Genomic DNA, 24561 nt, shown 5'->3' with positions numbered 1-24561 from the left:
AGACCCCGCACCCCACCCAGGGTGAAAGCCTCTCCTACAAGGTCACATAACCAATGCCTCTCCCTACCCCCTGTGCTTGAAAGGAGGTCTGTCTTCCGCTCCTTCTGCCTCTGATGCTCAAACCTCTGGAGACATGCTCGGGTTCTACCAGGTGTGGTGCATACACACCCCACTGCGGGCTAGCTGTAGGGATCACTCTTCACCTGCTCTTGCCTTTACTGGCTCTTGGATTCACTCATGTGGCCCATCAGGAAATGTTCGCTAAGAGCCCACCATGTGCCAGGTCCTGGGCTGGAGCACGGAGGCGACTAGGACGTGATTCAGGCTGCGAGCCTCTTTCTCCAGCCTGGAACCTTTCAGGGGAGATAAGTAAACACTCAAATTACTCCGTGGCTTGAAAGAGGCAAGCATGAGGCACAGGCAGGAAGGGAGTGATTAGCTCTGGCACAGATGTTGCTGGGGGTGGAAATCAAAGAACCCAGCTTTGTTTTAAGTTCTTTTACAGAAAAGATTGGCCACACTATGTATATTCGAGGAAGATTTAAGAAAAGATCTCTACCAAGTTTCCCAAAGACATTTTGGACTATGTACTCCATTCTCTTAACCAAAGATGCATATTTTCCCTGTTATGATGTTTCTGAAATCAGGATGTGTTTTTATCGTCAACCATATATTCAATGAAATGTTTATTTCCCTTTGTTGTTTATTCCCTAAGTCCTGTCTGACCCTTTTGTGACCCCATGGACTAGAGCCAGCTAGGCTCCTCTGTCCATGGGATTCTCCAAGCAAGAATACTGGAGTGGGTTGCCATTTCCTTCTCCAGGGGATCTTCCTGACCCAGGGATCGAACTTGATTCTCTTGTATTGGCAGGCGGGTTCTTTACTGCTGAGCCACCACGGAAACCCTTTCTTTCCCTACTTTCAATTAAATGGGTGGTGTGTCTTAGAATCAAGGAAACATGAGATTTCTCTTTTTTTCCCTGTCAATATTCATTAGTAGCTGAGCCTGAGACTTGAGAGAATCTTCCTGGCTTGGACTCCTGCTCATATTTCCTCCCTGAAGAAGTGCAGGCTTTCTCATTAGAGACACCTGGGTTTGATTCCTGCGTAGGGAAGATCCCCTGGAGAAGGGATAGGCTACCCATTCCAGTATTCTTGGGCTTCCCTGGTGACTCAGACGGTAAAGAATCCATCTGCAATGCGGGAGACCTGTGTTCGATCCCTGGGTTAGGAGGCTCCCCTGGAGGAGGGCATGACAACCCACTCCAGTATTCTTTCCTGGAGAATCCCCATGGACAGAGGAGCCTGGCGGGCTATAGTCCATGGGGTCACAAAGAGTCGGACACGACTGAGCGACTAAGCACAGCACAGCACGTGGTTCCAGACAGAAGGATTTTGAGGGGCTTCTCTGCACTGGGCAGTTAAGTTAACGAGGGTGGGTTCTGGAGTGGCATTGCCTGGGTTCAGTCCACGTCCAGGCTCCATCACTTTCCAGCTGCGTGGCCCCCTCACAGCCTCAGCATCCTCATCGGCATGGTTGCACTACTACATACTGTCAAGGCTGTGATTCTTCAGTGTATCCATTCTGACAAACCAAAGCCTACCCGCTAAATACAACAAAACAGAAAGATGAGTTTACTGCAAGGCTTTCAGCCTGTGGGCTGGAAACTCAAGGCCGAGAAAGCAATGAGTTCCAACTGCTCACAGACCAAGGGATTGCTGGGTGGGAAATGCTGCAGATACCTGGCTTTTTTCAGCTGACGGGTTGCCTTAGTGGTCTTTCCCTGCCTTGTCTCTCTCAGATTTGAGCCAGAGATTTCTCTGCAGTCCTTTCTAGCACATGGGTGTGTTGCTTCTCTTCCAGCCTCGACAGCTGACGGTCACATTGGTGACTTTTCAGCAGTTTCTCTTACTCTGAAATGCCTCTGCTTACAAGCGCCTTGCTGCTTACAGAAGAGAGTTCAAACTCCACAGTTCCTGGCACCTAAGGCTTTGGACACAGATTTACTGAAATAATGAAAGGACCTCCACGATCTGGCTCTAATGTATCTTTTCAGTCTTTGTTGCCACTACCTCTTCCTGATCGGGGGTGGTATCTATTCTGTAACTCAACTGGTGCAATTTTTAGAAACCTCAGGTTATCAAGCTGTGTTGTTTAAAAATAACTGTTTAAATAGAAAAATAACAAAGACTAGAGTGTCTCAGATTTAAAATACTAAGAGTTGTCTTTGCCCATCAGACCCTCCACTCTTCTGGTCCTAACCTTCAGCCTCTAGACCACAGGGCTGAGCACATGTCCCAAATCAGGCAATTATATTATCCTTGGCCACAGTGATTGGTCTAGGCACAGACATATGACCCAGGGTAGCCAATGGGAAGTCTTCCCTGAGATTTTTTTTTTTCCTTCATGGTCCCCCTCTTTGCCTCATCTGTCCCAGTTTTTCTTGCAAAATGAAGACCTTAGTCTAATGCTGCTTGCAACTGTGATCTAACTGAAAGGAGAAAGACTAATGGTGGTGAGAGACTGAACTGAAAAGGCAGAGAAAAGCAGAAGAAAGGAGAGGGGAGGGAGGAAAGGGAGAAAAGGAGAGAATTAGCAAATACTGGTGTGTTTGAGCCCTGGATCCATGTGTCCTAGAGACCAGCTTCACCATGTGCTTCTTCTGCTTAGAATGTTCAGTCTATAATTTTCTATTTTGGCTTAAGCTGGTTTGAATTGGGTCTGACTAGGACTGCAGCCGGGCAGGCTTGCTTGTATACTCCTGAGAATGAGCGCCCTTAAATTTGTACCCTAGACTCCTCCCGGTTGCGCCTTAGTCTTTAGCCTGAATTAAGTTTCAATGACTTGTAACTTAATGAATTATTGGCTAATAAAAACTCTGCTTATATTTTGTCATTGCAAGCTAGAAACATATCACTTGATCAAATTAGCCAAATTCATTTAAATACTAATGGGCATAGCCTGAAGAACACAGACAACTGGGTCAGTGTAGTAGGTTTCTAGGTAAGAAAGTAAACCGTGGCCCATTTCACAACTGCCAGCACCTGGCTTGGTAACACAAGCCACGAATTAGGCAACATGACTGTGTTGATTATAACTTGTCCAGATATCATTTGTGACTTCAGAGCTCCTGTCTCTCTAACTTGTCTTATGGTTGGTAGAATGGATGCCGAGAAGTCATCCCTCCTTCCTTAGGTAACGGCGCCCAGAACAGTGCTTGTTACATAGAAGGCACTGAACTGTTATTTGTTGGATTAAACTGAACTGCACCTTGATCTCTGGGCTCCCATCTTCTCGTACATGTCTAATAGCGAGTGTGTCATTTCTTCTTGGCTTGCTCTTATTGTTCAGTTGCTAAGTCATGTCTGACTCTTTGAGACCTCATAGACTGTAGAATGCCAGGCTCCTCTGTCCTCTGCTATCTCTCCAAGTTTGCTCGAATTTACGTCCAACGAGCGGGTGATACTATCTAACATCTCATCTCTGCTGCCCTCTTCTCCTTTTGCTTTCAATCTTTCCCAGCATCGGGGTCTTTTCCAATGAGCTGGCTCCTCACATCGGGTGGCCAAAGTATTGGAGCTTCAGTGTCAGTCCTTCCAATGAATATTTAGGGTTGATTTCCTTTGTGACCTCCTTGCTGTCCAAGGGACTCTCAAGAATCTTCTCTGGCACCACAGTTCAAATGCATCAGTTCTTCAGTGCTCAGCTGTCTTTATGGTCCGACCCTCACATCTGTATATGACTACTGGAAAAACCATAGCACTGACTGACTATATGGGCCTTTGTGGGCAAAGTGATGTCTCTGCTTTTTTAATATGCTGTCTAGGTTGGTCATAGTTTTCCTTCCAAGGAGCAAGGGTCTTTTCATTTCATGGCTGCAGTCACTGTCCGCAGTGATGTTGGAGCCCAAGAAAATAAAACCTGTCAAGATTTCCGCTTTCCCCCCTTCTATCTGCCATGAAGTGATGGGGATGGATGCCATCATCTTAGTTTACTTAATGTGAGTTTCAAGTCAGTGTTTTGCTCTCTCCTTGACGAGCAGGTGCTTTGCCTCCCCTGGCTTCAGTGATTAGCTCAGGGATGGACATGTGAGCCGAGGCAGTCCATGAGACTCAACTCCAGAATTTTTCTCGAAACTAGTGGGACCAGAACCAGCTGTGCCTGCCAGTAGTACTAACTCCTGCGTTTGTCAGGGGAATAAAAGGGACCATCTCTTTTAGCCTGTGCTTCTTAAGAGAGGACTTCCCTGAAGCCCCTCCGCAGACCTTCTCTCCCAACTCATTGGCCAGAACGGGATCACATGTTCATTCCCAAGCTGGTCCCTGGCAAGGAGGAGACCACCATGACTGCTGGGACCGAGCCACGGCTGGCCACCCTGCCGTACAAGTCCCACAGCGGGTGCTTTATTGATCCCTTCCTCCCCAGCGCCGACAGTCTGTTCTCTCTTCAGGTTCCATCTGCCTCACACATGGACAAGTCCCTTCCACCCCTGGGAAAAGCTCTTCATTTGACCCTACACCCTTTCTAGCCACCAAACTCCTTTCCTTCCTTCCATCAGAATTAGGTAGGCTAATGACTTGCAGAACTCAAACGGTGTTGCTGAGGTGTGCAGAAGGACTCTGTATTCAGCCTCTCTCAAAATGGACAAAAGCTCAAGAAAGGAGAACCAGGGGCAAAGGAACCATTCAAGCAAAAACTGGGTGACCATCTCTGGGTCAGTGTAGAAAGGCTTCTCCTACTGGGAGTGAGCTTGGACTGATTTTATTTGTTTATTGAGCACCTACGATATACTAGGTACTGGGCTCAATACTGAGGATGTAGCAGTTAGCAAGACAGAAATATTCCTGGGGTCATTCAGCTTAGAGGTTAGCAGGGGAGACGGGCCTTGAGTGAATAATTATACAGACAAATATACAGTTACAGGCATTGTAAGATGATCCTTAAAATCCCTTCGAATCAAAGACTTATGATTTTCTATGTCAAATCCTTAGCTCAGTGCCTGGCGCGTGGTAGGTAGTTCAGTAATTGCTACTATAGATGTTCCCTGCCCGCTGAGCCTACGGGGAATGCTTCTCTCCCCCAAACTCCTACACTCTTTGTGTCTGGGTACTGTGTGCGTGCATGGGTGCTGTCTCTTCAGTCGTGTCCGATTTTTTATGACCCATGGACTGGAGCCCACCAGGCTCCTCTGTTTGTGGAATTCTTTGGGCAAGAATACTGGAGTGGGTTGCCATGCTCTCCTCCAAAGGATCTTCCCCCACCCAGGGACTGAACCCAGAGCTCCTGTGTTGCCAGCACTGCAGGCACATTCTTTACCACTGAGCCACCTGGGAAGCCCTGTCTGAGTAGTAATATTTGCTTTTCAGCAGTTGTTGTCAGTCCCTCAGGCATCTGTGACTCTTTGTGACCCCCATGGACTGCAGCATGCCAAGCTTCCCTGTCCATCACTATCTCTCGGAGTTTGCTCAAACTCATCTCCATCGAGTTGGTGATGCCACCCAACCATCTCATCCTCTGTTGTCCCCTTCTCCTCCTGCCTTCAATCTTCCCTAGCATCAGGGGCTTTTGCAATGAGTCAGCTCTTTGCATCAGGTGATCAAAGTATTGGAGCTTCAGTTTTAGCATCAGTCCCTCCAATGAACACCCAGGACTGATCTCCTTTAGGATGGACTGGTTGGATCTCCTTGCAGTCCAAGGGACTCTCAAGAGTCTTCTCCAACACCATGGTTCAAAAGCATCAATTCTTCAGTGCTCAGCCTTCTTTATGGTCCAACTCTCATGCCTGTACATGACTACTGGAAAAATCACAGCTTTGACTAGATGGACCTTTGTTAGCATTCAGCAGAAGTTTTATTATTAAATTTTGAATTTGTTTACCTGGTGCCTCTAACTATAATATTAACCTACCAAATGACCAGATTCAACTAGTTAAGAAACAAGAATTATTCATATTGATTCACTTCTTTGCCTATGTTCTGCAAGCCAAGAACACAAATAGTGATTAAAAAGAGAAGAATTCCTAATATATCTCCAGCAGTTTCCCATATATCAGCTTACCTGGGCCAACAGCAGTCCTGTGCAGAAAGCAGGAATGTTACCCTCCCTTTTCCACTGAGAAAAGTAAGGCTTAGAATATCAAATGGTTTTTCAAACTGCGGAGGAGAATGGTTCTTCCTTCATTTTTTACTTATTTTTAAAAGTTTTATAAAAAATTTATTTGCTGTTAGTTGCAGCACGTGGGATCTTCAGTGTTCCTTGCAGCAGGCGGGATCTTCTGCTGTGGCATGTGGGATCTAGTTCCCTGACCAGGGACCAAACCCCAGCGCCCTGCAGTCTGAGTCTTAGCCACTAGACCCCAGGAAGTCCCTCTTCCTGCAATTTTCAAGCCTCTTGAAAATTGGAACTCCTCTAGAACTCCTGCTGGAAGACACCAGGGGAATCATCTACTCCCATTTTCCCATTTTACAGATGTTCTCATCTGTAAAATGAGACTCAGGTAGGTGCTAGACTTGACGGCAATCACATGGTTAGTAAACCAACGAGCTGACGGAAGACTCCTAGCACCTGACTCCCAAGCCTGAATTGAGTCATCCTGTCCTTATACACTGAGCGATAGCTGCTGTTAATAATTAAGGGTGGGTGGGTGTTAAGGGTGGGTGAATGGGGGATGGGGGGGGTGAGGGTGCAGGGACGAGGATTCGGGATTTCCCAGGTGGGGCTGGAGGCAGAGGTAGTCACAGGGCCTGGGGCTTGCTTGGGCCCCTGATACAGCCCCACTGGGGCCACAGGTAGCCTCAGGGTTCCCCTTAGGTCTCCTGACCTGGGCCACTATTCCTCCATCTCCCTTCCCTAGGCCCTAGGCCCTCGTGGCGTCCTGATTGCCTTCCACATTCCGTGCTCTTGGAGCCCCGCTGTGGCTGAAAGTACCCACTGCAGCACTGATTGCACCTGTTCCTGGGGGAAATAGCAGAGCTAGAAAGAGGGAGGTGAAGGACCCTTGGCGACCATTTTACAAATGGTTTCCCCTTTTCTCGGGGGAATCCTGTCTTCTAGGCATTTCCCAAATGTACTGTTCGTGACTAACTCTTCGAATAGGAGTAAGGTGTGTGGTTCAGGGTCGGGAACGACTCCCACCTGTCACCAAGCAGTTTCTAGGGCCAAACACGAACGAGGGGAAAGTCGGTAGAGTTTAGTGCTTGGGCATGGAGCTCTGGAGAAAGAAAGTGTAAGCTGCAGCTTCACCTCAGTGATCCCCATCTGTAAAGTGGGGATGGAAATAATGCCTAATGAGGTTCCCTGGCAGTCCAGTGGTTAGGACTTGGTGCTCCCCATGCCGAGGACACAGGTTTGATCTGTGGTTGGGGAACTAAGATCCCACCTGCCACTCCGCACGACCTAAAAAAAAGTACCTAATCAGTTTGTAGGCAGATGGGAGAATGCCATGGACAGGGCAGTGCTTGGCACACCACATACAAAAATTAACTTGTGTGATACATAGTGGTTAACATAGCAGATCCTAAGAGTTCTCATCACACAGATAATTAAAAAAAATTTTTTTTAGTGTCTATATGAGATGATGGATGTTAACTAAATCTATTGTGGTCATCATTTCACAGCATATGTAAATCAAATCATCATGCTCTATACCTTAAACTTACACAGTAATGGATGTTTTATTTATTTCTCAATATAACTGGGAAAAAAAAATAACTTCAGATAGATCATAGCCCTAAATGTAAAACATAAAACTATCAAACTTTTGGGAGAAAACCTAGGAGAAAAATGACTGTAGTCTTAGATTGGGCAAAGACTTCTTAATGCAATACTGAAAGCATGATACATAAAAAAAAAAAATTGACAAACTGGATTTCATAAAAATCAAGAACTTCTGCTCTTCAAAAGACCAAGAGAATGAGAAGTCAAGCCACAATACTGAAGAAAATGTTTGCAAATCACATATTTTGTAAGGGATTTGTATCCAAAATATACAAAGAATGCTCAATAATTAGCAAACAAAACAACTCAATTTAAAAAATAGGGAAAAGATTTGAGCAGATACTTCTCTTGCAAAGATATGTGGGTGGCAAGCAAGCACATAAAAGATGTTTGATGTAATTAATTATTAGAAAAATGCACATTAAAACCATGATGGGGTGTCATTACACACCTACTAGAAGAGGGGTCCCCAGCTCTGGACCATGGAGTGGTGCCGGTCCACGGCCTGCTAGGCACTGGGCCACACAGCAGGGGGTGAGCAGGAGGCCAGCAAGGGAAGCTTCATGTGTATGTACGGCCTCTCCCTGTCTCTCATTACCACCTGAGTTCTGCCTCCTGTCAGATTCTGCATTATGGTAGTGGTCTATTTCATTATACACCACCATGTAATAATCATCAGTATCAGTTATCAGTTTAGTTGCTCAGTTGTGTCCGACTCTTTGCGACCCCATGAACTACAGCCTGCCAGGCCTCCCTGTCCATCACCGACTCCCAGAGTTTACTCAGACTCATGTCCATTGAGTCGGTGATGCCATCCAGCCATCTCATCCGCTGTCATCTCCTTCTCCTCCTGCCCCCAATCCCTCCCAGCATCAGAGTCTTTTCCAATGAGTCAACTTTTCGAATCAGGTGGACAAAGTATTGGAGTTGCAGCTTCAACATCAGCCCTGCCAATGAACACCCAGGAATGATCTCCTTTAGCATGGACTGGTTGGATCTCCTTGCAGTCCAAGGGACTCTCAACAGTCTTCTCCAACACCACAGTTCAAAAGCATCAATTCTTCGGCGCTCAGCTTTCTTTATAGTCCAACTCTCACATCCATATGTGACTACGGGAAAAACCATAACCTTGACTAGACGGACCTTTGTTGGCAAAGTAATGTCTCTGCTTTTTAATATGCTATCTAGGTTGGTCATAACTTTCCTTTCAAAGAGTAAGTGTCTTTTAATTTCATGGTTGCAATCACCATCTGCAGTGATTTTGGAGCCCCAAAAAACAAAGTCTGTCACTGTTTCCACTGTTTCCCCATCTATTTGCCATGAAGTGATGGGACCGGATGCCATGATCTTAGTTTTCTGAATGTTGAGCTTTAAGCCAACTTTTTCACTCTCCACTTTCACTTTCATCAAGAGGCTTTTTAGTTCCTCTTCACTTTCTGCCATAAGGGTGGTGTCATCTGCATATCTGAGGTTATTGATATTTCTCCTGGCAATCTTGATTCCAGTTTGTGCTTCATCCAGTCCAGCGTTTCTCATGATGTACTCTGCATAGAAGTTAAATAAGCAGGGTGACAATATACAGCCTTGACGTACTCCTTTTCTTATTTGGAACCAGTCTGTTGTTCCATGTCCAGTTCTAACAGTTGCTTCCTGACTTGCATACAGATTTCTCAGGAGGCAGGTCAGGTGGTCTGGTATTCCTACCTCTTTCAGAATTTTCCACAGTTTATTGTGATCCACACAGTCAAAGGCTTTGGCATAGTCAATAAAACAGAAATAGATGTTTTTCTGGAACTCTCTTGCTTTTTCGATGATCCAGCGGATGTTGGCAATTTGATCTCTGGTTCCTCTGCCTTTTCTAAAACCAGCTTGAACATCTGGAAGTTCATGGTTTACATATTGCTGAAGCCTGGCTTGGAGAATTTTGAGCATTACTTTGTTAGCGTGTGAGATGAGTGCAATTGTGCAGTAGTCTGAGCATTCTTTGGCATTGCCTTTCTTTGGGATTGGAATGAAAATTGACCCTTTCCAGTCCTGTGGCCACTGCTGAGTTTTCCAAATTTGCTGGCATATTGAATGCAGCACTTTCACAGAATCATCTTTTAGGATTTGAAATAACTCAACTGGAATTCCATCACCTCCACTAGGTTTGTTTGAAGTGATGCTTGGTAAGGCCTACTTGACTTCACATTTCAGGATGTCTGGCTCTAGGCAAATGATCACACCATTGTGATTGTCTGGGTTGTGAAGATCTTTTTTGTACATAATAATGGACTTCCCTGATAGCTCAGTTGGTAAAGAATCCACCTGCAATGCAGGAGACCCTGGTTCAATTTCTGGGTTGGGAAGATCCCCTGGAGAAAGGATAGGCTACCCACTGCAGTATTCTTGGGCTTCCCTGGTGGCTCAGCTGGTAAAGAATCTGCCCACAATGTGGGAGATGTGGGTTTGATCCCTGGGTTGGGAAGATCCTCTGGCAAAGGGAACGGCTACCCACTCCAGTATTCTGGCCTGGAGAATTCCATGGACTGTAATAATAATAGAAATAAAGTGCACAATAAGTGTAATGCGTCTGAATCATCCTGAAACCATCGTCCCTCCTGGGTGTGTGGAAAAATTGTTTTCCACGAACCTGGCCCCCAGTGCCAAAAAGGTTGGGGACCACTGTATCAGGATGTTTAAAATCAAAAGACTGATTATACCACATATTGCTGAGGATGTGAAGGATGTGGGGTTCTCACCCACTGCTGGCTGGAATGTGAAATGGCACAACTGTCTTGGGGAACTTCTAGGTAGCTTCGTAAAAAGTTTGAATACACGTCTGATGCACGACCCAGCCATTCCTGTCTCAGGAGTTTACCCAGGAGAAATGAGAGCATCTGTCCACACACAGACTTAGACACGCATGTTCAAAGCAGCTTCATTTGTGATAGTTAAAAACTGGAAACAATCCAAATGTCCATTAACAGGTCAATGAATAAACAGACTGTGGTATGTTTACACCATGGAACATTATTCAGCAGTAAAAAAAAAAAGAAAAGGCATAAACAGTTATTGACATGCAGTAATATGGATAAATGTCAAAATAATTATTCTGAGTGAGAGAAGCCAGAGAAGACAAAGTACACAGCATGTGATTCTATTCATATGAACCTTTAGAAGATGCAGACTTACAGTGACAGAAAACAGCTCTGTGGTCACCTGGGGATGGGATGGGGTTTACTTCATTATAAAAAGAAAAAGGTCTCCCTGACACCCTGCCTGAGGTCAGACAGCATGTCCTGCATCGTATCCCTGTGTTCCACTGTGTCTGGGGGAGTACAATGCATGGGTTAAATGGTCATGAAAAGTATGCTGACACTTGATAATTCCTAACAATGATTAAGTTAAGGGCTCTCCCATGGGAAAGCTCTGTAAGGAAAGTGAGTGACGACCTGACGTGATTGTTAACCTTTTTAAAATTTCCTTCGGCACAGCTGTGTGGCAACATTAGCGCAGGAGGTCTCATCTTTCAAATCTCCCTGGTGCCCAGACCCTGCCAGTGTCTCACCGGAATGGAGCGCCTGCGAGGGCATTTGCCCAGTGACTCACGGGGAACTCAGGGACTTTGTGACATGCTTCCAGCGGTGGCACTGCCCCTAGTAAACCCCTCCCCTTCCAGCTCCTCCTAGATTCTCTGCCTGGTACCTCACTTTCCTCTTGGGAACTTAACCTCACTTTCTCTAAGTCAGAGGCTCCTGTTTAACTTGTGATTCAGTGAGGACAGTCACGCTGAGCTGAGAATGGTGCCCTGGGGACATCTGGCTGCAGCTGAAAGTGCCCGTCGTCCATCACTCCTAACAAGGTCCACATGACGGAAATCTCAAAATGTCGCAGTAGTCCAGCCTGGCTACTGAAGGATTTCAGCCTTTGGCCAAAAAAAAAAAAAAAAAAAGGCAGAGCTATTTAAGACCAAACTGCTTTAAGAATGACAATCTTTTATAGAGTACAAACTTATGTAGGGGAAAGGGGGAAAGATAAATTAGGAAGAGGGATTAACAGATACACACTACTCTACATTAACAGGTAAACAGTAGCACTGGCAACTGCCGGGGTCCAGCCCCGTGGAGTCAGGGGTTTCCAAGGGGAGACGGCATGTTAATTAAAGATATAAAGAGTGGTTAAATAAGGATAGCTCAGTGAGAAAATTTAGTGGACAAAAGAGGCTGAAAAATTCAGCCAGAAGGTGAGAGAAAGAACGACATGGTGAGACCAAGTTTCAGTGAACAAGGCCCGCACTTTATTTTCCAAAGTAGTTTTTATACCTTAAGTTATGCATAGAGGATAATGGGGGAAGGGGTAGAGTCAGGCAGCAAACCAGGCTTTCTTCCTGCAAACTTATCATATGCAAAAGCTTAGGTGATTTGCATCATCTTCTGGCCCGGAGGCCTGTTAACATTTTAAGACCCTTTCTTCAGAAAACTTATTTTTCTCTAAAGGTGATTAGTCAGGCGCCACCCTCCAAAAGCATTAGATAAAGTTACACTCCTATAGGGCAAAGGTGTGGTGGGCTATAACAAGAAGAAGAATTAACTCAATGGTTGAAGGTTACAAACATTAAAGCTACTACTTACATGAATTATATTAATCAATACACTGCCAGGGACACAGTAGGTAAGGGATATGGAAACTTAGCAGCAAACATTGGTCCAACAAGTGAAAATCCCTTCACCAATACAATTTCTAATCAATCTCTTAACTGCTCAAAGGAATCTGTATTTAGACAGTTTAGAATATCTCATGCCTCTCACAGCTGGGAGGCTCTGAACAATCACATGTGGCCAGAAAAACCTATTCAGGCAGGCTAGAGGACTTCCAAAGGAGTTTGTAGGTTGAAACACTATCACACCCAGGAACTTTATTAACTGGAGCTGTAAGCTAACTCTTTTTTCAGAGAGAGGTAATTGGGGACAGCCCCCCGTAAAGTCAGAGGTGTAGGTGACAGCACAAAGCAGAAAGTAGGCAGACTCTGGTTTTGGGGGTATATGCTTGAGAATTTCCAGGGGGACTCCTGAGGCTCGATCCCGCCTTTGTGTATGCCGAGCCTCCTCCCTCATGACCTTTGCCACGTGCGGAGTTCCTCATGCTGGCTCCCGGCAGGCAACTACATTCAACACCTTGTAATAACCTATAATGGAAAAGAATCTGAAAAAGAATTGATACATGTGTAACTGAACAGATAAATACGTATAACTGAATACATATGGATACATGTGTACAATTGAACCACTGTGCTGTACACTGGGAACACTGGAAATCAACTACAATTTAATTTAAAAAAAAAAGGAAATCTGGTGTTGGACCCTCCCTTTTCCACCTGGCAGGTTATAGTCCACAGGGTCACAAAAGACTGAGCAACTGAGCAGGCATGCATGCCACACCACATAAAAAAATAAACTCTAAACAATAAGAATGAGAACCCGTATCAATCTAGACGGGTGGGATGGGGAGGGAGATGGGAGAGAGGCTCAAAAGGGACGGGAAGAGGTGACTCATTGGAAGACTCTGATGCTGGGAGGGATTGGGGGCAGGAGGAGAAGGGGACGACAGCGGATGAGATGGCTGGATGGCATCACTGACTCGATGGACGTGAGTCTGAGTGAACTCCGGGAGTTGGTGAGGGACAGGGAGGCCTGGCATGCTGCGATTCATGGGGTCGCAAAGAGTCGGACACGACTGAGCGACTCATCTGATCTGATGGTAGATTCATGTTGAGGTTTGACAGAAAACAACAAAATTCTGTAAAGCAATTATCCTTCAATAAAAAAATAAAATTTAAAATATGGGGGAAAAAAAGAATGAGAACCACAAAACTCTTAGAAGAGAACATTGACAGAACACTCACTGACATAGTTGTGGCACTATTTTCTTGGATAAGTCTCCTACGGCAACAGAAATAAAACCAAAAATGAACAGCTGGGGCCTAATTAAACTTGAAACTTGTGCACAGCAAAGAAAACCATCGACAAAATAAAAAGACAATCTATGGAATGGGAGAAAATATTTTTAAATGATGTGACTGACAAGAGGTTAATATGTAAAATATACAAACAGTTCATATAACAATATCAGTATACAATATCATCAACAACAACTACCTAATCAGAAAATGGGCAGAAGACTTGTATAGCCATTTTTCCAAAGAAGACATACAGATGGCTAACAGGCACATGAAAAGATGCTCCACACCACTAATTATTAGAGAAATGTAAATCAAAACAACAATCATATCACCTCACACCTGTCAGAATGAGTATCATCAAAAGTCTACAAATAACAAATGCTGGAGAAAATGTGGAGAAAAGGGAACTCTTGTACACTGTTGGTGGGAATGTAAATTAGTACAGCCACTGTGGAAAATAGTGGCTCCTCAAAAAATTAAAAATAAAGTTATCCAGAAATTCCACTCCTGGGTATATATTTGGAAAAAACAAAAACACTAATTTCAAAAGACAAATACACCTCAGTGTTCATAGCAGCACTATTTACAATAGTTAAGACATGGAGAAGGCAATGGCACCCCACTCCAGTACTCTTGCCTGGAAAATTCCATGGACAGAGGAGCCTGGTAGGCTGCAGTCCATGGGGTCGCTAAGAGTCGGACATGACTGAGCAACTTTCCTTTCACTTTTCACTTTCATGCATTGGAGAAGGAAATGGCAACCCACTCCAGTGTTCTTGCCTGGAGAATCCCAGTGAGGGGGAGCCTGGTGGGCTGCCATCTGTGGGGTCGCACAGAGTCGGACATGACTGAAGCGACTTAGCAGCAGCAGCAGCAGCAAGACGTGGAAGCAATCTGAGTGCCTAGCAACAGATGCCTGGATTAAGAAGCTGTAATATTTCACTCAGTCATTAAAAAAAGGCTGAAATACTGCCATTTGCAGCCAGTTGGATGGACCTAGAGAATATTATGCTTAGTGAAGTGAGTCAGACAGGGAAAGGCAAATTCTGTAAGATATCATTTATATGTGGAATCTAAAAACAATACAAATCAATGTCCATGCAAAACAGAAACAGACTGAGAGATGTAGAGAATGCGCTTGTGGTTACCAGAGGGGAGAGGGAAGTCAGGAGAGACAAAACAGGGGTTATGTGATGAACTGATACAAACCACCAAATATAAAGTAGATAAGCAAGGAGGATATACTGTACAGCACAGGGAACTATAGGCATTATCTTGTAATAACCTATGTGGAGTATAATCTGCAAACATATTGAATCACTGCTGTACAGATCAGAAAACATTTTGAAATCTGCTCTATAACTGTGCGGTGAGGATTAAATGGTTTGATGTTGGTAAAACTTTTTGTCACAGTTCAGTTCAGTCGGGTCTGACTCTTTGCGACCCTATGGACTGCAGCATGCCAGGCCTCCCTGTCCATCACCAACGCCCGGAGTTTACTCAAACTCATGTCCATTGAGTCAATGATGCCATCCAACCATCTCATCCTCTGTCCTCCCCTTCTCCTCCCGCCTTCAATCTTTTCCAGCATCAGGGTCTTTTCAAATGAGTCAGCTCTTCGCATCAGGTGGCCAAAGTATTGGAGTTTCAGCTTCAGCATCAGTCCTGCCAATGAATATTCAGGACTGATTTCCTTTAGGATGGACTGGTTGGATCTCCTTGGAGTCCAAGGGACTCTCAAGAGTCTTCTCCAACACCACAGTTCAAAAGCATCCATTCTTCGGCGCTCAGCTTTCTTTATAGTCCAACTCTCACATCCATACATGACTACTGGAAAACAACAGTTGTAGCTATAATTATAAATTAGTAAAGTAAGTTGTTATGTGTGGTGCTGGCAGATTAAGGAGTTACTTTAGTGATCTAACCTCCTGTCTTGGAGGTAATAAGCTGTGCAGTCCGGTAAATTCCTCTCCAGTAGCAGTGTGACTTTGAGCACACGCACTAACCTCTCTGGCCTGTCTTCTCATGTGTAAAGCGGAAGAATAAAAGCCAAGACCCAAGGTTTGCCCTGAAGCTTAAATGTGTACTTCCCGTAAGTGCTTACCTGACGTTCTTTCCTTCCAATCCAATGGCAGAGTCATCGAACAACGCCTGCAATAATAATAACCCCAGGAAAGCAGAAGCCCTGAAACAGTGGCACCGCAAGCGATACAATTACGGCCAGAGTTGAAGCGGTCGCGGAGCGACGAGAGATCGCTCAAGTTCCGCAAACCATTCCGCACTTCCAACTCCTGGAGACCCGACTCCAGCGGAGGCAGCTGATGCTTGTCCATTACCATGGCAACAGCACCTTCCGGTCTGTTGTGCCCGCCCTCCCCCTCCCCCTTCCGGTTCCGGGTCCCCTTCCAGTTCCGGGTGCTGTGCCTTCGGCGGGCGGCTGGCCGCGGGCTTCCGGGAGGAGTCGTCTCCGGGGGTGTGGTTCCGGGTGGCGGGAGGCTGAGGGGCGAGGGGTCGCTCCAGCGCGCCAGCCTCGCCAGGGCTCGGCGCAGCCATGGAGAGCGGAGGGCGGCCCTCGCTGGGCCAGTTCATTCTCCTGGGCACCAGCTCTGTGGTCACAGCCTTCCTGTATTCCGTGTACCGGCAGAAGGCCCAGGTCGCCCAGGAGCTCAAGGTCAGTGCCCCAGCCCGCCCGGCCTCAGCCGGCCATGCCGCCCCGGGGGAACGGTGAGCCCCCCGACCTGCCGTGGGCCGCTCCACCCTCGGGAAAAGACCCCACAGAGGAACCAGGCTCGGACGGCGTCGCCCGGCCCCCAGGAGCCAGGATCAGAGTTCGGGTCGCGTGATAACGGCTTCCCTTCCTCCTTTCTCCCAAGTTCTTCTCGTTGCTCAGAATAAATCTTGACTTCATCACTTTATTGACGAAAAAAATCTTTATTGAACACTTGCTATGCTCCAGGCGCCGAGCCTGGGTAGAACAGACAGAAATTCCTGTCTTCATGGAGAGTGCATTCTAATCCAACCAGACAGACAGTAAAACAGTCAATCAGATGGTGTGACACGTGGGGATAAAAATACAGCCTAGTGCAGGGAAGAGAGGAAATGGGAGTGCTGGAGAAAGGGAGGTTTGCTCTTTTAAACAGGGTGGCAGTTGAGCAGAGCCCAGGAGGATTTGAGGCTAGCGTGCAGGTGCCTGGGAGGGGACAGCTCCTTGCTTCTGCAGACTCTGCCTTTTTATATTATGGCCATTTAAAAAATATTGCTCACTTTCCTAATGCAGCACCTGACGGTTTACACAACATATTCCCATCTTGGTTTTAGTTCTGCTTCACAGTAATTTGAGGTAGATGAAATGATACCTCCAACCTGCCAATCAAGAAATCGAAACTCAGAGGAAAGGTCTCTACAGGGTCAGTTTGGAGCTTAAACTTAGGTCTTTTGATTCCGAGTGTAGGGTTTTGTTGTTGTTGTTGACTACATTTCCTTATTATGAATGTGTGAGTGGCTCATGAGAGATGAACCTCATTAGCTAAGAAATGGCATCTTATCCTTTCTTCCTTCTAGGTTCTAACTCAATGGTTAACAGAGAATAGACACTCAGTAAATATTTGTGGATTTGTTTGGGGTGAAATTTCTTTTTTAAAAAGGTGAATTTCTTCGAGGCCGTGCCGGGCTTTCTCTAGCTGTGGCGAGCAGGGCCAGGGGCTACCCTCTAGCTGCGGTGTGCAGACTTGTCCTTGCAGTGGCTTCTCTAGCTGCAGAGCATAGGCTCTGGAGTGCAGGGCTTAGTTGCCTCGAGGCAAGTGGGAATCTTCACGGACAGGGGATCGAACTGTGACTCCTGCATTGGCAGGTGGATTCTTAACCACTGGACCACCAGGGAAGTCCTGGCTGGAATATTTTCATAATACAGCAGGGCTTAATTTGACATTTATTTGGAAGACGGATGCCTCAGCCTGACACGCTTCGTTATCGTCAGATGATTTGCGTTGAGAGCTTAGACTCAAGTGTGTGAGTTTTGGAGCGCACCTAGTTACCAGGGAGTTGAGTTTGGGGTGTGAATCACAGCCTGGTGAGATTCCAGCTGCCTTCTCGTCTGCTTGATTAAATTACTTCTGAAATGATTGTCTGTGGTTGTAACTTATACTTCAGTTTCTGACGCTGAATCAGAAATCGCATTGGCATCAAGCTGGCTAGAGGTGGGATCCTTTGAAGCAGTGAGTGCTCAGGGATCCATCTTTGGGTGACCTTAAAAGCTTTGCCAATTAGTTCCTCAGTGAGGATGAAATAACTAGCTCCTGCCTGGAAAAACAGTTGGGACTCTGTCTTAGGCTCTATTTTCTTGATCCAATTACAAAACTTGCCAGACTAGGGTTTGTGTCTTCCCCTTTTACATCTCTCACAGTGATGGGAATGCATATTTATCGCATACCTACTGTGTGACAGCCCCTGGTCTGGATTCTTTCACACCTTAAGTTTCATTTCATTCACATGAAAATCCTGTGAGATTGTTTTGCCCACCTTTTACATGTTTTGAAACAGACTGTGATAAGTTGCCCAGAGTCAAAATAGATGCCTTGAAGCTTCATTCAGTCACAGGCTTTCTGACTGAATTTCACCTCCTTTCCTTCTAAAAAATGTTTAGACTATCCTGTGGTGGATATTTGACTATTTAGGTGACTTAGAGCAAATTACTTCACTTCTCTGAGCCTCAGTTTCCTTATCTGTAATTGGGGGTGATAATGTCTACCGCAGAGGGATGGTATGAGCATTAAATGGGGTTATGCATTTAAAATGCCTAGCAGAGTGCCTGGAATGTAGTACATGTAAGTGCTTAGTTATTCACTAATGTCTTCATCAGAATTGTATTTAGTGCCTGCTACGGGTCAGGCACCGTCTCGGCACTGGGGGACGGCAGTGCACAAGACCAGCAAGGCCCTAGGCCTCCTGAGCTTACAGCCCAGTGGAGGGGGAGACCGACAATAAACGAATAAATGAACCTGAGTGTTAGCTGTTGTTACTGCCCGTTGTTTTTATTACCTTTGCAGTGTACGTGGGTAATAATTTTTATTGACCTTGCTCCTGTTGTTTACTGGGTAGCAATAGCTTAAACTCAGAGGGACCTTAATATGTATCCAGTACTACCCACCTCGTGTCTGGTATCCTTAAGATGGTGTTGATGAAAATACCTGAAAGCAGGAACCGTTTCCTTCATTCGTCCCTGAACCCCTGGCCCCCAGCACAGTGCCTGGTTCAGGAAATGTTCAGTGGCTTTCTTAATTTTACCGTACTTTTGATGGAGCAGTAGCAGGCTTGTTTGGTTCCCAAGTACAGCAGATTGGGATGAGAACAGGAAGGAGTGGAGAGCTGGGGTCTGTGAGGGGAAGGGAGCGGCAGAGGTGACTGTGCTCGCCTGTTTATGATGGGGAAGCGGGCAGACAGAGGAGGAGAATGTTTAGCACTGGTTCACAAAGCCGCGCCCTATAGTGCAAAGGCAGTGCTCTATTAGTGTCTGATGCAGAGCGTGAACTGCCAAGGGCCCGGTGATGACAATAACCTACCACTGCCCGAGCCCCTGCCACGTACTGGGCCCTGGTTTACGTGCTTTTCCACATAAACTTCAGATGCTTGGTTCTGTGGTGTCGAGAAGAGATCAAATTACATTCAGTCTGTGGTATGCAGATTGATGAGTGCCTTTAATATTTTCGTCTTAGTAAGTGAAACTGAAAAGGGCTGTCTGGCCGGTTAACTGCAGCTGGAGTGGAAGTGGCAGCCCCATTTGCAGGTGGCAGAGCGAGGTGCCTGTTGATGTGGTGAAAGTGCTGGGACACAGCTTTGGAATCTGACCGTCCTTAGTCTCTTTCCTGCCTGGTTCCCTTATTCTCTCAATGTGAAAAAAAAGAGTCATTTTCTTTCTTCACTTGTTTGATTGAGCATGTCAGTATTCAACAGTCAGTCCAATCTGTTGTTTCCATTTAGGGAGCTAAAAGAATCCACTTGGGTGAAGACTTAAAGAGTATTCTTTCAGAAGCTCCAGGAAAGTGTGTGCCTTATGCTGTTATTGAAGGTATGTTTATTTATTGGTAAAATGAAAAATAACTCAGTCTTTCAAAGTTTGATAAAGATCTTCCTGGCTGACATTGACGGCCTTTTGTAGCCTTGGGGTGGGGGTTCAGAATTTGGACTTTGGGGTCAGGAAGACCTGGGTTACTGCTGTATGATTGTGAGGAAATTACACAAGCTTTAGAGCCTCCATTGCCCCATCTCTAAAATATACTTTGAAAGTGAAAGTTGATCTGAAAGTGAAAGTTGCTCAGTCCTGTCTGACTGCAACCCCATGGACTGTAGCCTGCCAGGCTCCTCTGTCCACGGAATTCTCCAGGCAAGAATACTGGAGTGGGTAGCTATTCCCTTCTCCAGGGGATCTTCCCAACCCAGGGATCAAACTCTGGGTCTCCTGCATTGCAGGCAGATTCCTTATTGTCTGAGCCACCAGGGAAACCCAGAATATACTTTACAGGGTGGTTGTAACACTGAAACAATGTGATCCATGTAGACTGCTCAGCAGAGTGCCCCCAAAGCACAACTGTTGGTGATAGCAGTGTCCTCACTTTGATTAATTAAACTAACTCAAACTAAAAACAAAATCTAAATTACTTTAAAGGAAAGGACAGAAGAGTTCTACAGAAATAAAATAATTTGTTTCCATTTAGGAGCTGTTCGATCTGTTAAAGAAACGCTTAACAGCCAGTTTGTGGAAAATTGCAAGGGGGTGATTCAGCGGCTGACGCTTCAGGAGCACAAGATGGTGTGGAACCGGACAACCCACCTCTGGTGCGTATCCTTGCTCCAGGGGCCCAAACCTCGAAGATGGTCAGCTGTAAAGCTGACGTCCTGGCCCTGTCTCCATGTCTTCAAGCTGTTCCTGAGAGAGAGCGGAGACCAGTCTCAGTGCCACTGAGATCTCTGCCACTGCAGTCTCCTAGGCGTCTTGTCCAAATGCAGATTCCTGGCCTCTCTTCCAGATCTGCCTAGATAGAATTTCCAGGATAGGGGACCTGGAGTCTGCAGATATGCACACTAAGGGTTGAGAAGCACTGACTGATGGCATGGATTGATGATTTTCAGTGCTCCATGCTGTAACATGCAGTACCATTTTTCCAAATGCTCCTCGGGGGGTTGTGTTTTGGAGTTTTATCTTAATTTTTATTGTAAAAATTAAAAATTCAATTTTAATTTTTATTAAGGCTGCTTAACCTGCGATCTCCTCTTATTAACGAAATTTTAAGTGCAGCAGTGCAGAACCATTAAGTACGGCACGAGGTTGTACAGCAGATTTCAAACTTACTCGTCTTGTAGAACCGAAACTGCACCCGGTGAACGCCAGCTCCTGTTGTCCTCTTTCCGCAGCCCCTGGCAGTCTCCGTTTTCCTCTGTTCGGATGAGTTGGGCTGCGTTAGACACTTCACGCACACGGGGTCCTGCAGTCTCCATCCTTCTGTGGCCGCCTTAGTTGCTTTGCTCGTGTCCCCCAGGCTCACCCGTGCTGTCGCATGTGGCAAGGTTTCCTTTTTCTTTCTTGTTTTAAAGGCTGACTAGTATCCTGTTGTATGTATGGACCGCATTTTCTAAGTACATTCATCGATAGACATTGATGTTTCTGTGTTTTGGCTGCTGTGAATAAGCAGTGAGCCAGGGAGCACAGATCTCTCTTCCAGATCCAGATTTCAGTTCTTTTAGATTCACGATCCGAAGTGGGATTGCTGGGTCATATATGGTAGTTTTTAAATTTTTTGAGGGATTTAAGATAAAAATCGATCTGTGTTAACGGGGGCAAAGGGAAATAAAAAAGAGTAGAGGTGATCTCTGATGGCATATGTTGCCCACTGAGGCGGCCAGAGAACCGGAAAACCTGCGCTTCCTCTTCTGAGGCTCTGGACGAGGGTGGGTCTGTCGTCGTCTTCTCGTGCTCTCAGTTCACGCTTGATCTTGCCTGGCCTTGAGGTGGACTCCACCCCCGTCTGGCTGTGAGGTATTCGCGGTCCTCTGATTTACCTTGGCCCTCATTCCTGCAGGAACGACTGTTCCAAGATCATTCACCAGAGGACGAACACGGTGCCCTTTGACCTGGTGCCCCACGAGGACGGCGCGGGCGTGGCCGTGCGCGTGCTGAAGCCCCTGGACGCGGTGGACCTGGGCCTGGAGACCGTGTACGAGAGGTTCCACCCCTCCACGCCGTCCTTCACCGACGTCGTCGGCCACTACCTCAGCGGGGAGCGGCCCAAGGGCGTCCAGGAGACGGAGGAGATGCTGAAGGTGGGGGCGCCACTCACGGGGGTGGGCGAGCTGGTGCTGGACCACAGCTGCGTGCGCCTGCAGCCCCCCAAGGGGCCGGGCATGCAGTACTACCTGAGCAGCCAGGACTTCGACAGCCTGCTGCAGCGGCAGGAGTCCAGCGTCCGGCTTTGGAAGGTCCTGGCGCTGGTCTTCGGCTTCGCCGCCTGCGCCAGCCTTTTCTTCCTCCTCCGGAAGCAGTACCTGCGGCGGCGGCGCGAGCGGCAGCGGCCGGAGGAGGAGTTCCGGGAGCGCGCGTGTCCCGAGGAGGACCGTCCCGAGGAGGACCGAGAGGGCCCGAAGGGCGCCTGCGTCGTGTGCCTGAGCAACTTCCGGTCGTGTGTCTTCCTGGAGTGCGGGCACGTGTGCGCCTGCACCGAGTGCTACCGCGCGCTGCCCGAACCCCGGCGGTGCCCGATCTGCAGGCAGGAGATCAGCCGCGTGGTGCGCTTGTACAACAGCTAAGGCGGGGCGCGGGGGGACCCTGCCCCGCTTCGGGGGTGTTTATCATCTCCGGGCCCTTACAAGAGCAGTGATGGGGCCGCTACCAGCTGCCGAAGGCCGCCTTTATCCAGCGTGGAGGTGGCCTTTGCCAGCCCGGAGCACAGGCGCAGAACCCCCTGCCCCGCCCTGGCACGGGCTACGGGGGTGCCGCGTCCCTTTCCTGGAGCCGGGTGAGCCCGTGTGTGGCTGAAGAGCTCACCGCCCAAGCGCCGAAGTCCATGGCCTCCAGCTCTTCTGTCCCTGTTGCCTTCTCCCCGCTCCGCCCCCTCCCCCCAGGTGTGGGTCCCTGTGGACCTGAGCCTGAAAGACTGGCCGGAGGGGAGAGCAGAGTTGCCTCGAGGAGCCGCCTGAGAGCAGACTGGGGGGCAGTCTTCCTCCCGCTTGCTTACCCCACCCCCACTCCCCAAGGAAGAGCCTCCAGGCTGGTCATGTGCCCCCCGCCCCTTACCTGCCGGCCTCCCGCGTGTGCACACGTGGATCAGCACAGAAGGGAGTGAATGCAGCGGCCGCCTTCTGCCTAACGGGCCGGGACTCTGGTCGGAGAAGGGAGGCAGGTCGCTGCCAGGGGCACTTGGAACGGTGCCCGTTCATTGTTCCCCTGTGGCGGTGCGAACAGGGCCGCTTGACTGCAGCCTTCCTGGGGCCACAGGACCTAAAGAGGGCGCTGGGAGCACGCGGTCTGCCCTGACTTGGAACTCGGAGGCCTGAACCGGCTGAGGGCTGGCTCTGGTTTTCTCTGCCCAGGCTGAGCTGGAAAGGTCTTAGCCCCAAAGGAAGCAGTAAGGATGTTGCTGTCCCAGCCTGGAGTCTTCTCAGCTCCTCACGGAGACTCCCACCAAGGAAAAGTAGCAGCCAGCATCTTGAGCCAGGGGCCTTGTCCAGGCTAACCCAACCCCGCCACCGAAGAGCTCACGCCCCAGGGGCGTCATCACGCCACCCCATCACCCCTCCCCCGTCCCGTTTGCGTTTGTGAGAGGAGCCGCGAGCCCCTCGCACTGCCTGTCAAGTGTCCAAGGTCACTAAGTCACGTGCACAGCACTTTCTTCTCTCCCTTCCCTGGCTATGAGCATCCATGCCCCGGCCCCCTTCGTGCAGGGGAAGGGGGCGTGCTCTTGGGGCTGGCACCAGCTCTGTGCAGTGTCCAGTGTGGGCAGCACTAATAAAACTCCTTCTCACCGAGTGTGAGCATGTTGCTTTGAACAGTTCGATGGCTAGGCTGATGCTTCCCTGGGGGATGGTGTCCGGTTTTGATAGGATGAACTGGAGACCTTGGCTGCAAGGAGGTCTGGGGCTCCCCACGGTGGGGGCAGCTTGGTGACACTAAAAGAGGGGGGCCGAGTGGGGAGCCTCAGGGCAGCCCGGAGACTGCCTGCAGGTCATGCCTGGCCTCGCCCAGAGCCGTCCTTGAAAAGTGCTGTCCTGACATCCTGAACACAGGCTGTGAGGCTTCACCTGTTGCAAGAATGGGACAGGTGGGCACTGGCGTATGTACGCAGTGCTCTTTCCGACCTCAGTTTCAAGGTGAGTTAATCCTCACAAGGCCCTGCGGGCTCGCATGACATCTCATCCTACAAGCAAAGAAACTAGTCCCGAGAGGGCGTGTTCCCTGGGTCAAAAGCACACAGCTGGTGAGGCGGTGGTCCACATTGAAACTCCAAGCTGTTCAGTCTTCTTGACCCTCCTGCTCACCGGCGGTGGGCCAGTTCCCTTGGTGCTCATAGGGACGCCCCACAAGATACTGTTCCCCATGGTGGTGGAGGAGACCATGCTCTGGAGGAGGAGGCAGATTGGTGACAGCCCACTTGCCCAGTGAGTCCTGTCCAGGGAGGTGTTACGACCCTGGCTTTATATAGAGGCGTTGGGCGGGGGTGGCATGATGGCAGGGGGACTGGTGGGGCTGACCTCGGAGTATCTCAAAAGCATCTGCTGTTCCCTTTAGTAGGCGCTTTGAAAGAGCCCAGGTTATGAGGATGAATGAACTGCTGTGTGTAGGGGTGAGTGGGGGAGGAGGGTTTGTGTTAAATCTATGAAGCGTTCAGCCCTCGGCATGGATTTCATGAGTAAATCT

At 47.9% G+C, this 24561-nt stretch overlaps 1 protein-coding gene and 1 long non-coding RNA gene across 2 annotated transcripts; one reads left to right on the top strand and one right to left on the bottom strand.

The window, feature by feature from the left end:
* Positions 1 to 11973: 11973 nt before the first annotated feature.
* Positions 11974 to 16018, bottom strand: LOC147377309 (uncharacterized). The gene is made up of 2 exons (XR_015136616.1): positions 15763 to 16018; positions 11974 to 12901 (listed from the first exon to the last, which is right to left on the bottom strand). It is a non-coding gene; the product is annotated as an uncharacterized LOC147377309 (long non-coding RNA).
* A 103-nt stretch (positions 16019 to 16121) lies between these two features.
* On the top strand, positions 16122 to 23672 carry MUL1 (mitochondrial E3 ubiquitin protein ligase 1). The gene is made up of 4 exons (XM_086326135.1): positions 16122 to 16329; positions 19635 to 19722; positions 20369 to 20489; positions 21731 to 23672. The coding sequence occupies exons 1-4, from the start codon at positions 16210 to 16212 to the stop codon at positions 22452 to 22454; spliced, it is 1053 nt and encodes a 350-aa protein (XP_086182261.1). The 5' UTR covers positions 16122 to 16209; the 3' UTR covers positions 22455 to 23672.
* The last annotated feature ends 889 nt before the right edge of the window (positions 23673 to 24561 follow it).

This window comes from Bos grunniens, chromosome 2, assembly GCF_055505025.1.
Source record: "Bos grunniens cultivar Pamir isolate PY7600 chromosome 2, Bosgru_T2T1.0, whole genome shotgun sequence".
In the NCBI taxonomy this organism is placed as follows: Eukaryota; Metazoa; Chordata; class Mammalia; order Artiodactyla; family Bovidae; genus Bos; species Bos grunniens.
Note: the sequence above shows the minus strand (reverse complement) of the source record. Positions and strands in the feature narration are given on the sequence as shown.

Coding starts and splice junctions, on each gene's coding strand:
- MUL1 (XM_086326135.1), top strand. CDS start 16,210: ATGGAGAGCGGAGGGCGGCCCTCGCTGGGCCAGTTCATTCTCCTGGGC. Junction 19,723..20,368: donor GCCTTATGCTGTTATTGAAG/GTATGTTTATTT, acceptor GTTTCCATTTAG/GAGCTGTTCGATCTGTTAAA. Junction 20,490..21,730: donor AACCGGACAACCCACCTCTG/GTGCGTATCCTT, acceptor TCATTCCTGCAG/GAACGACTGTTCCAAGATCA.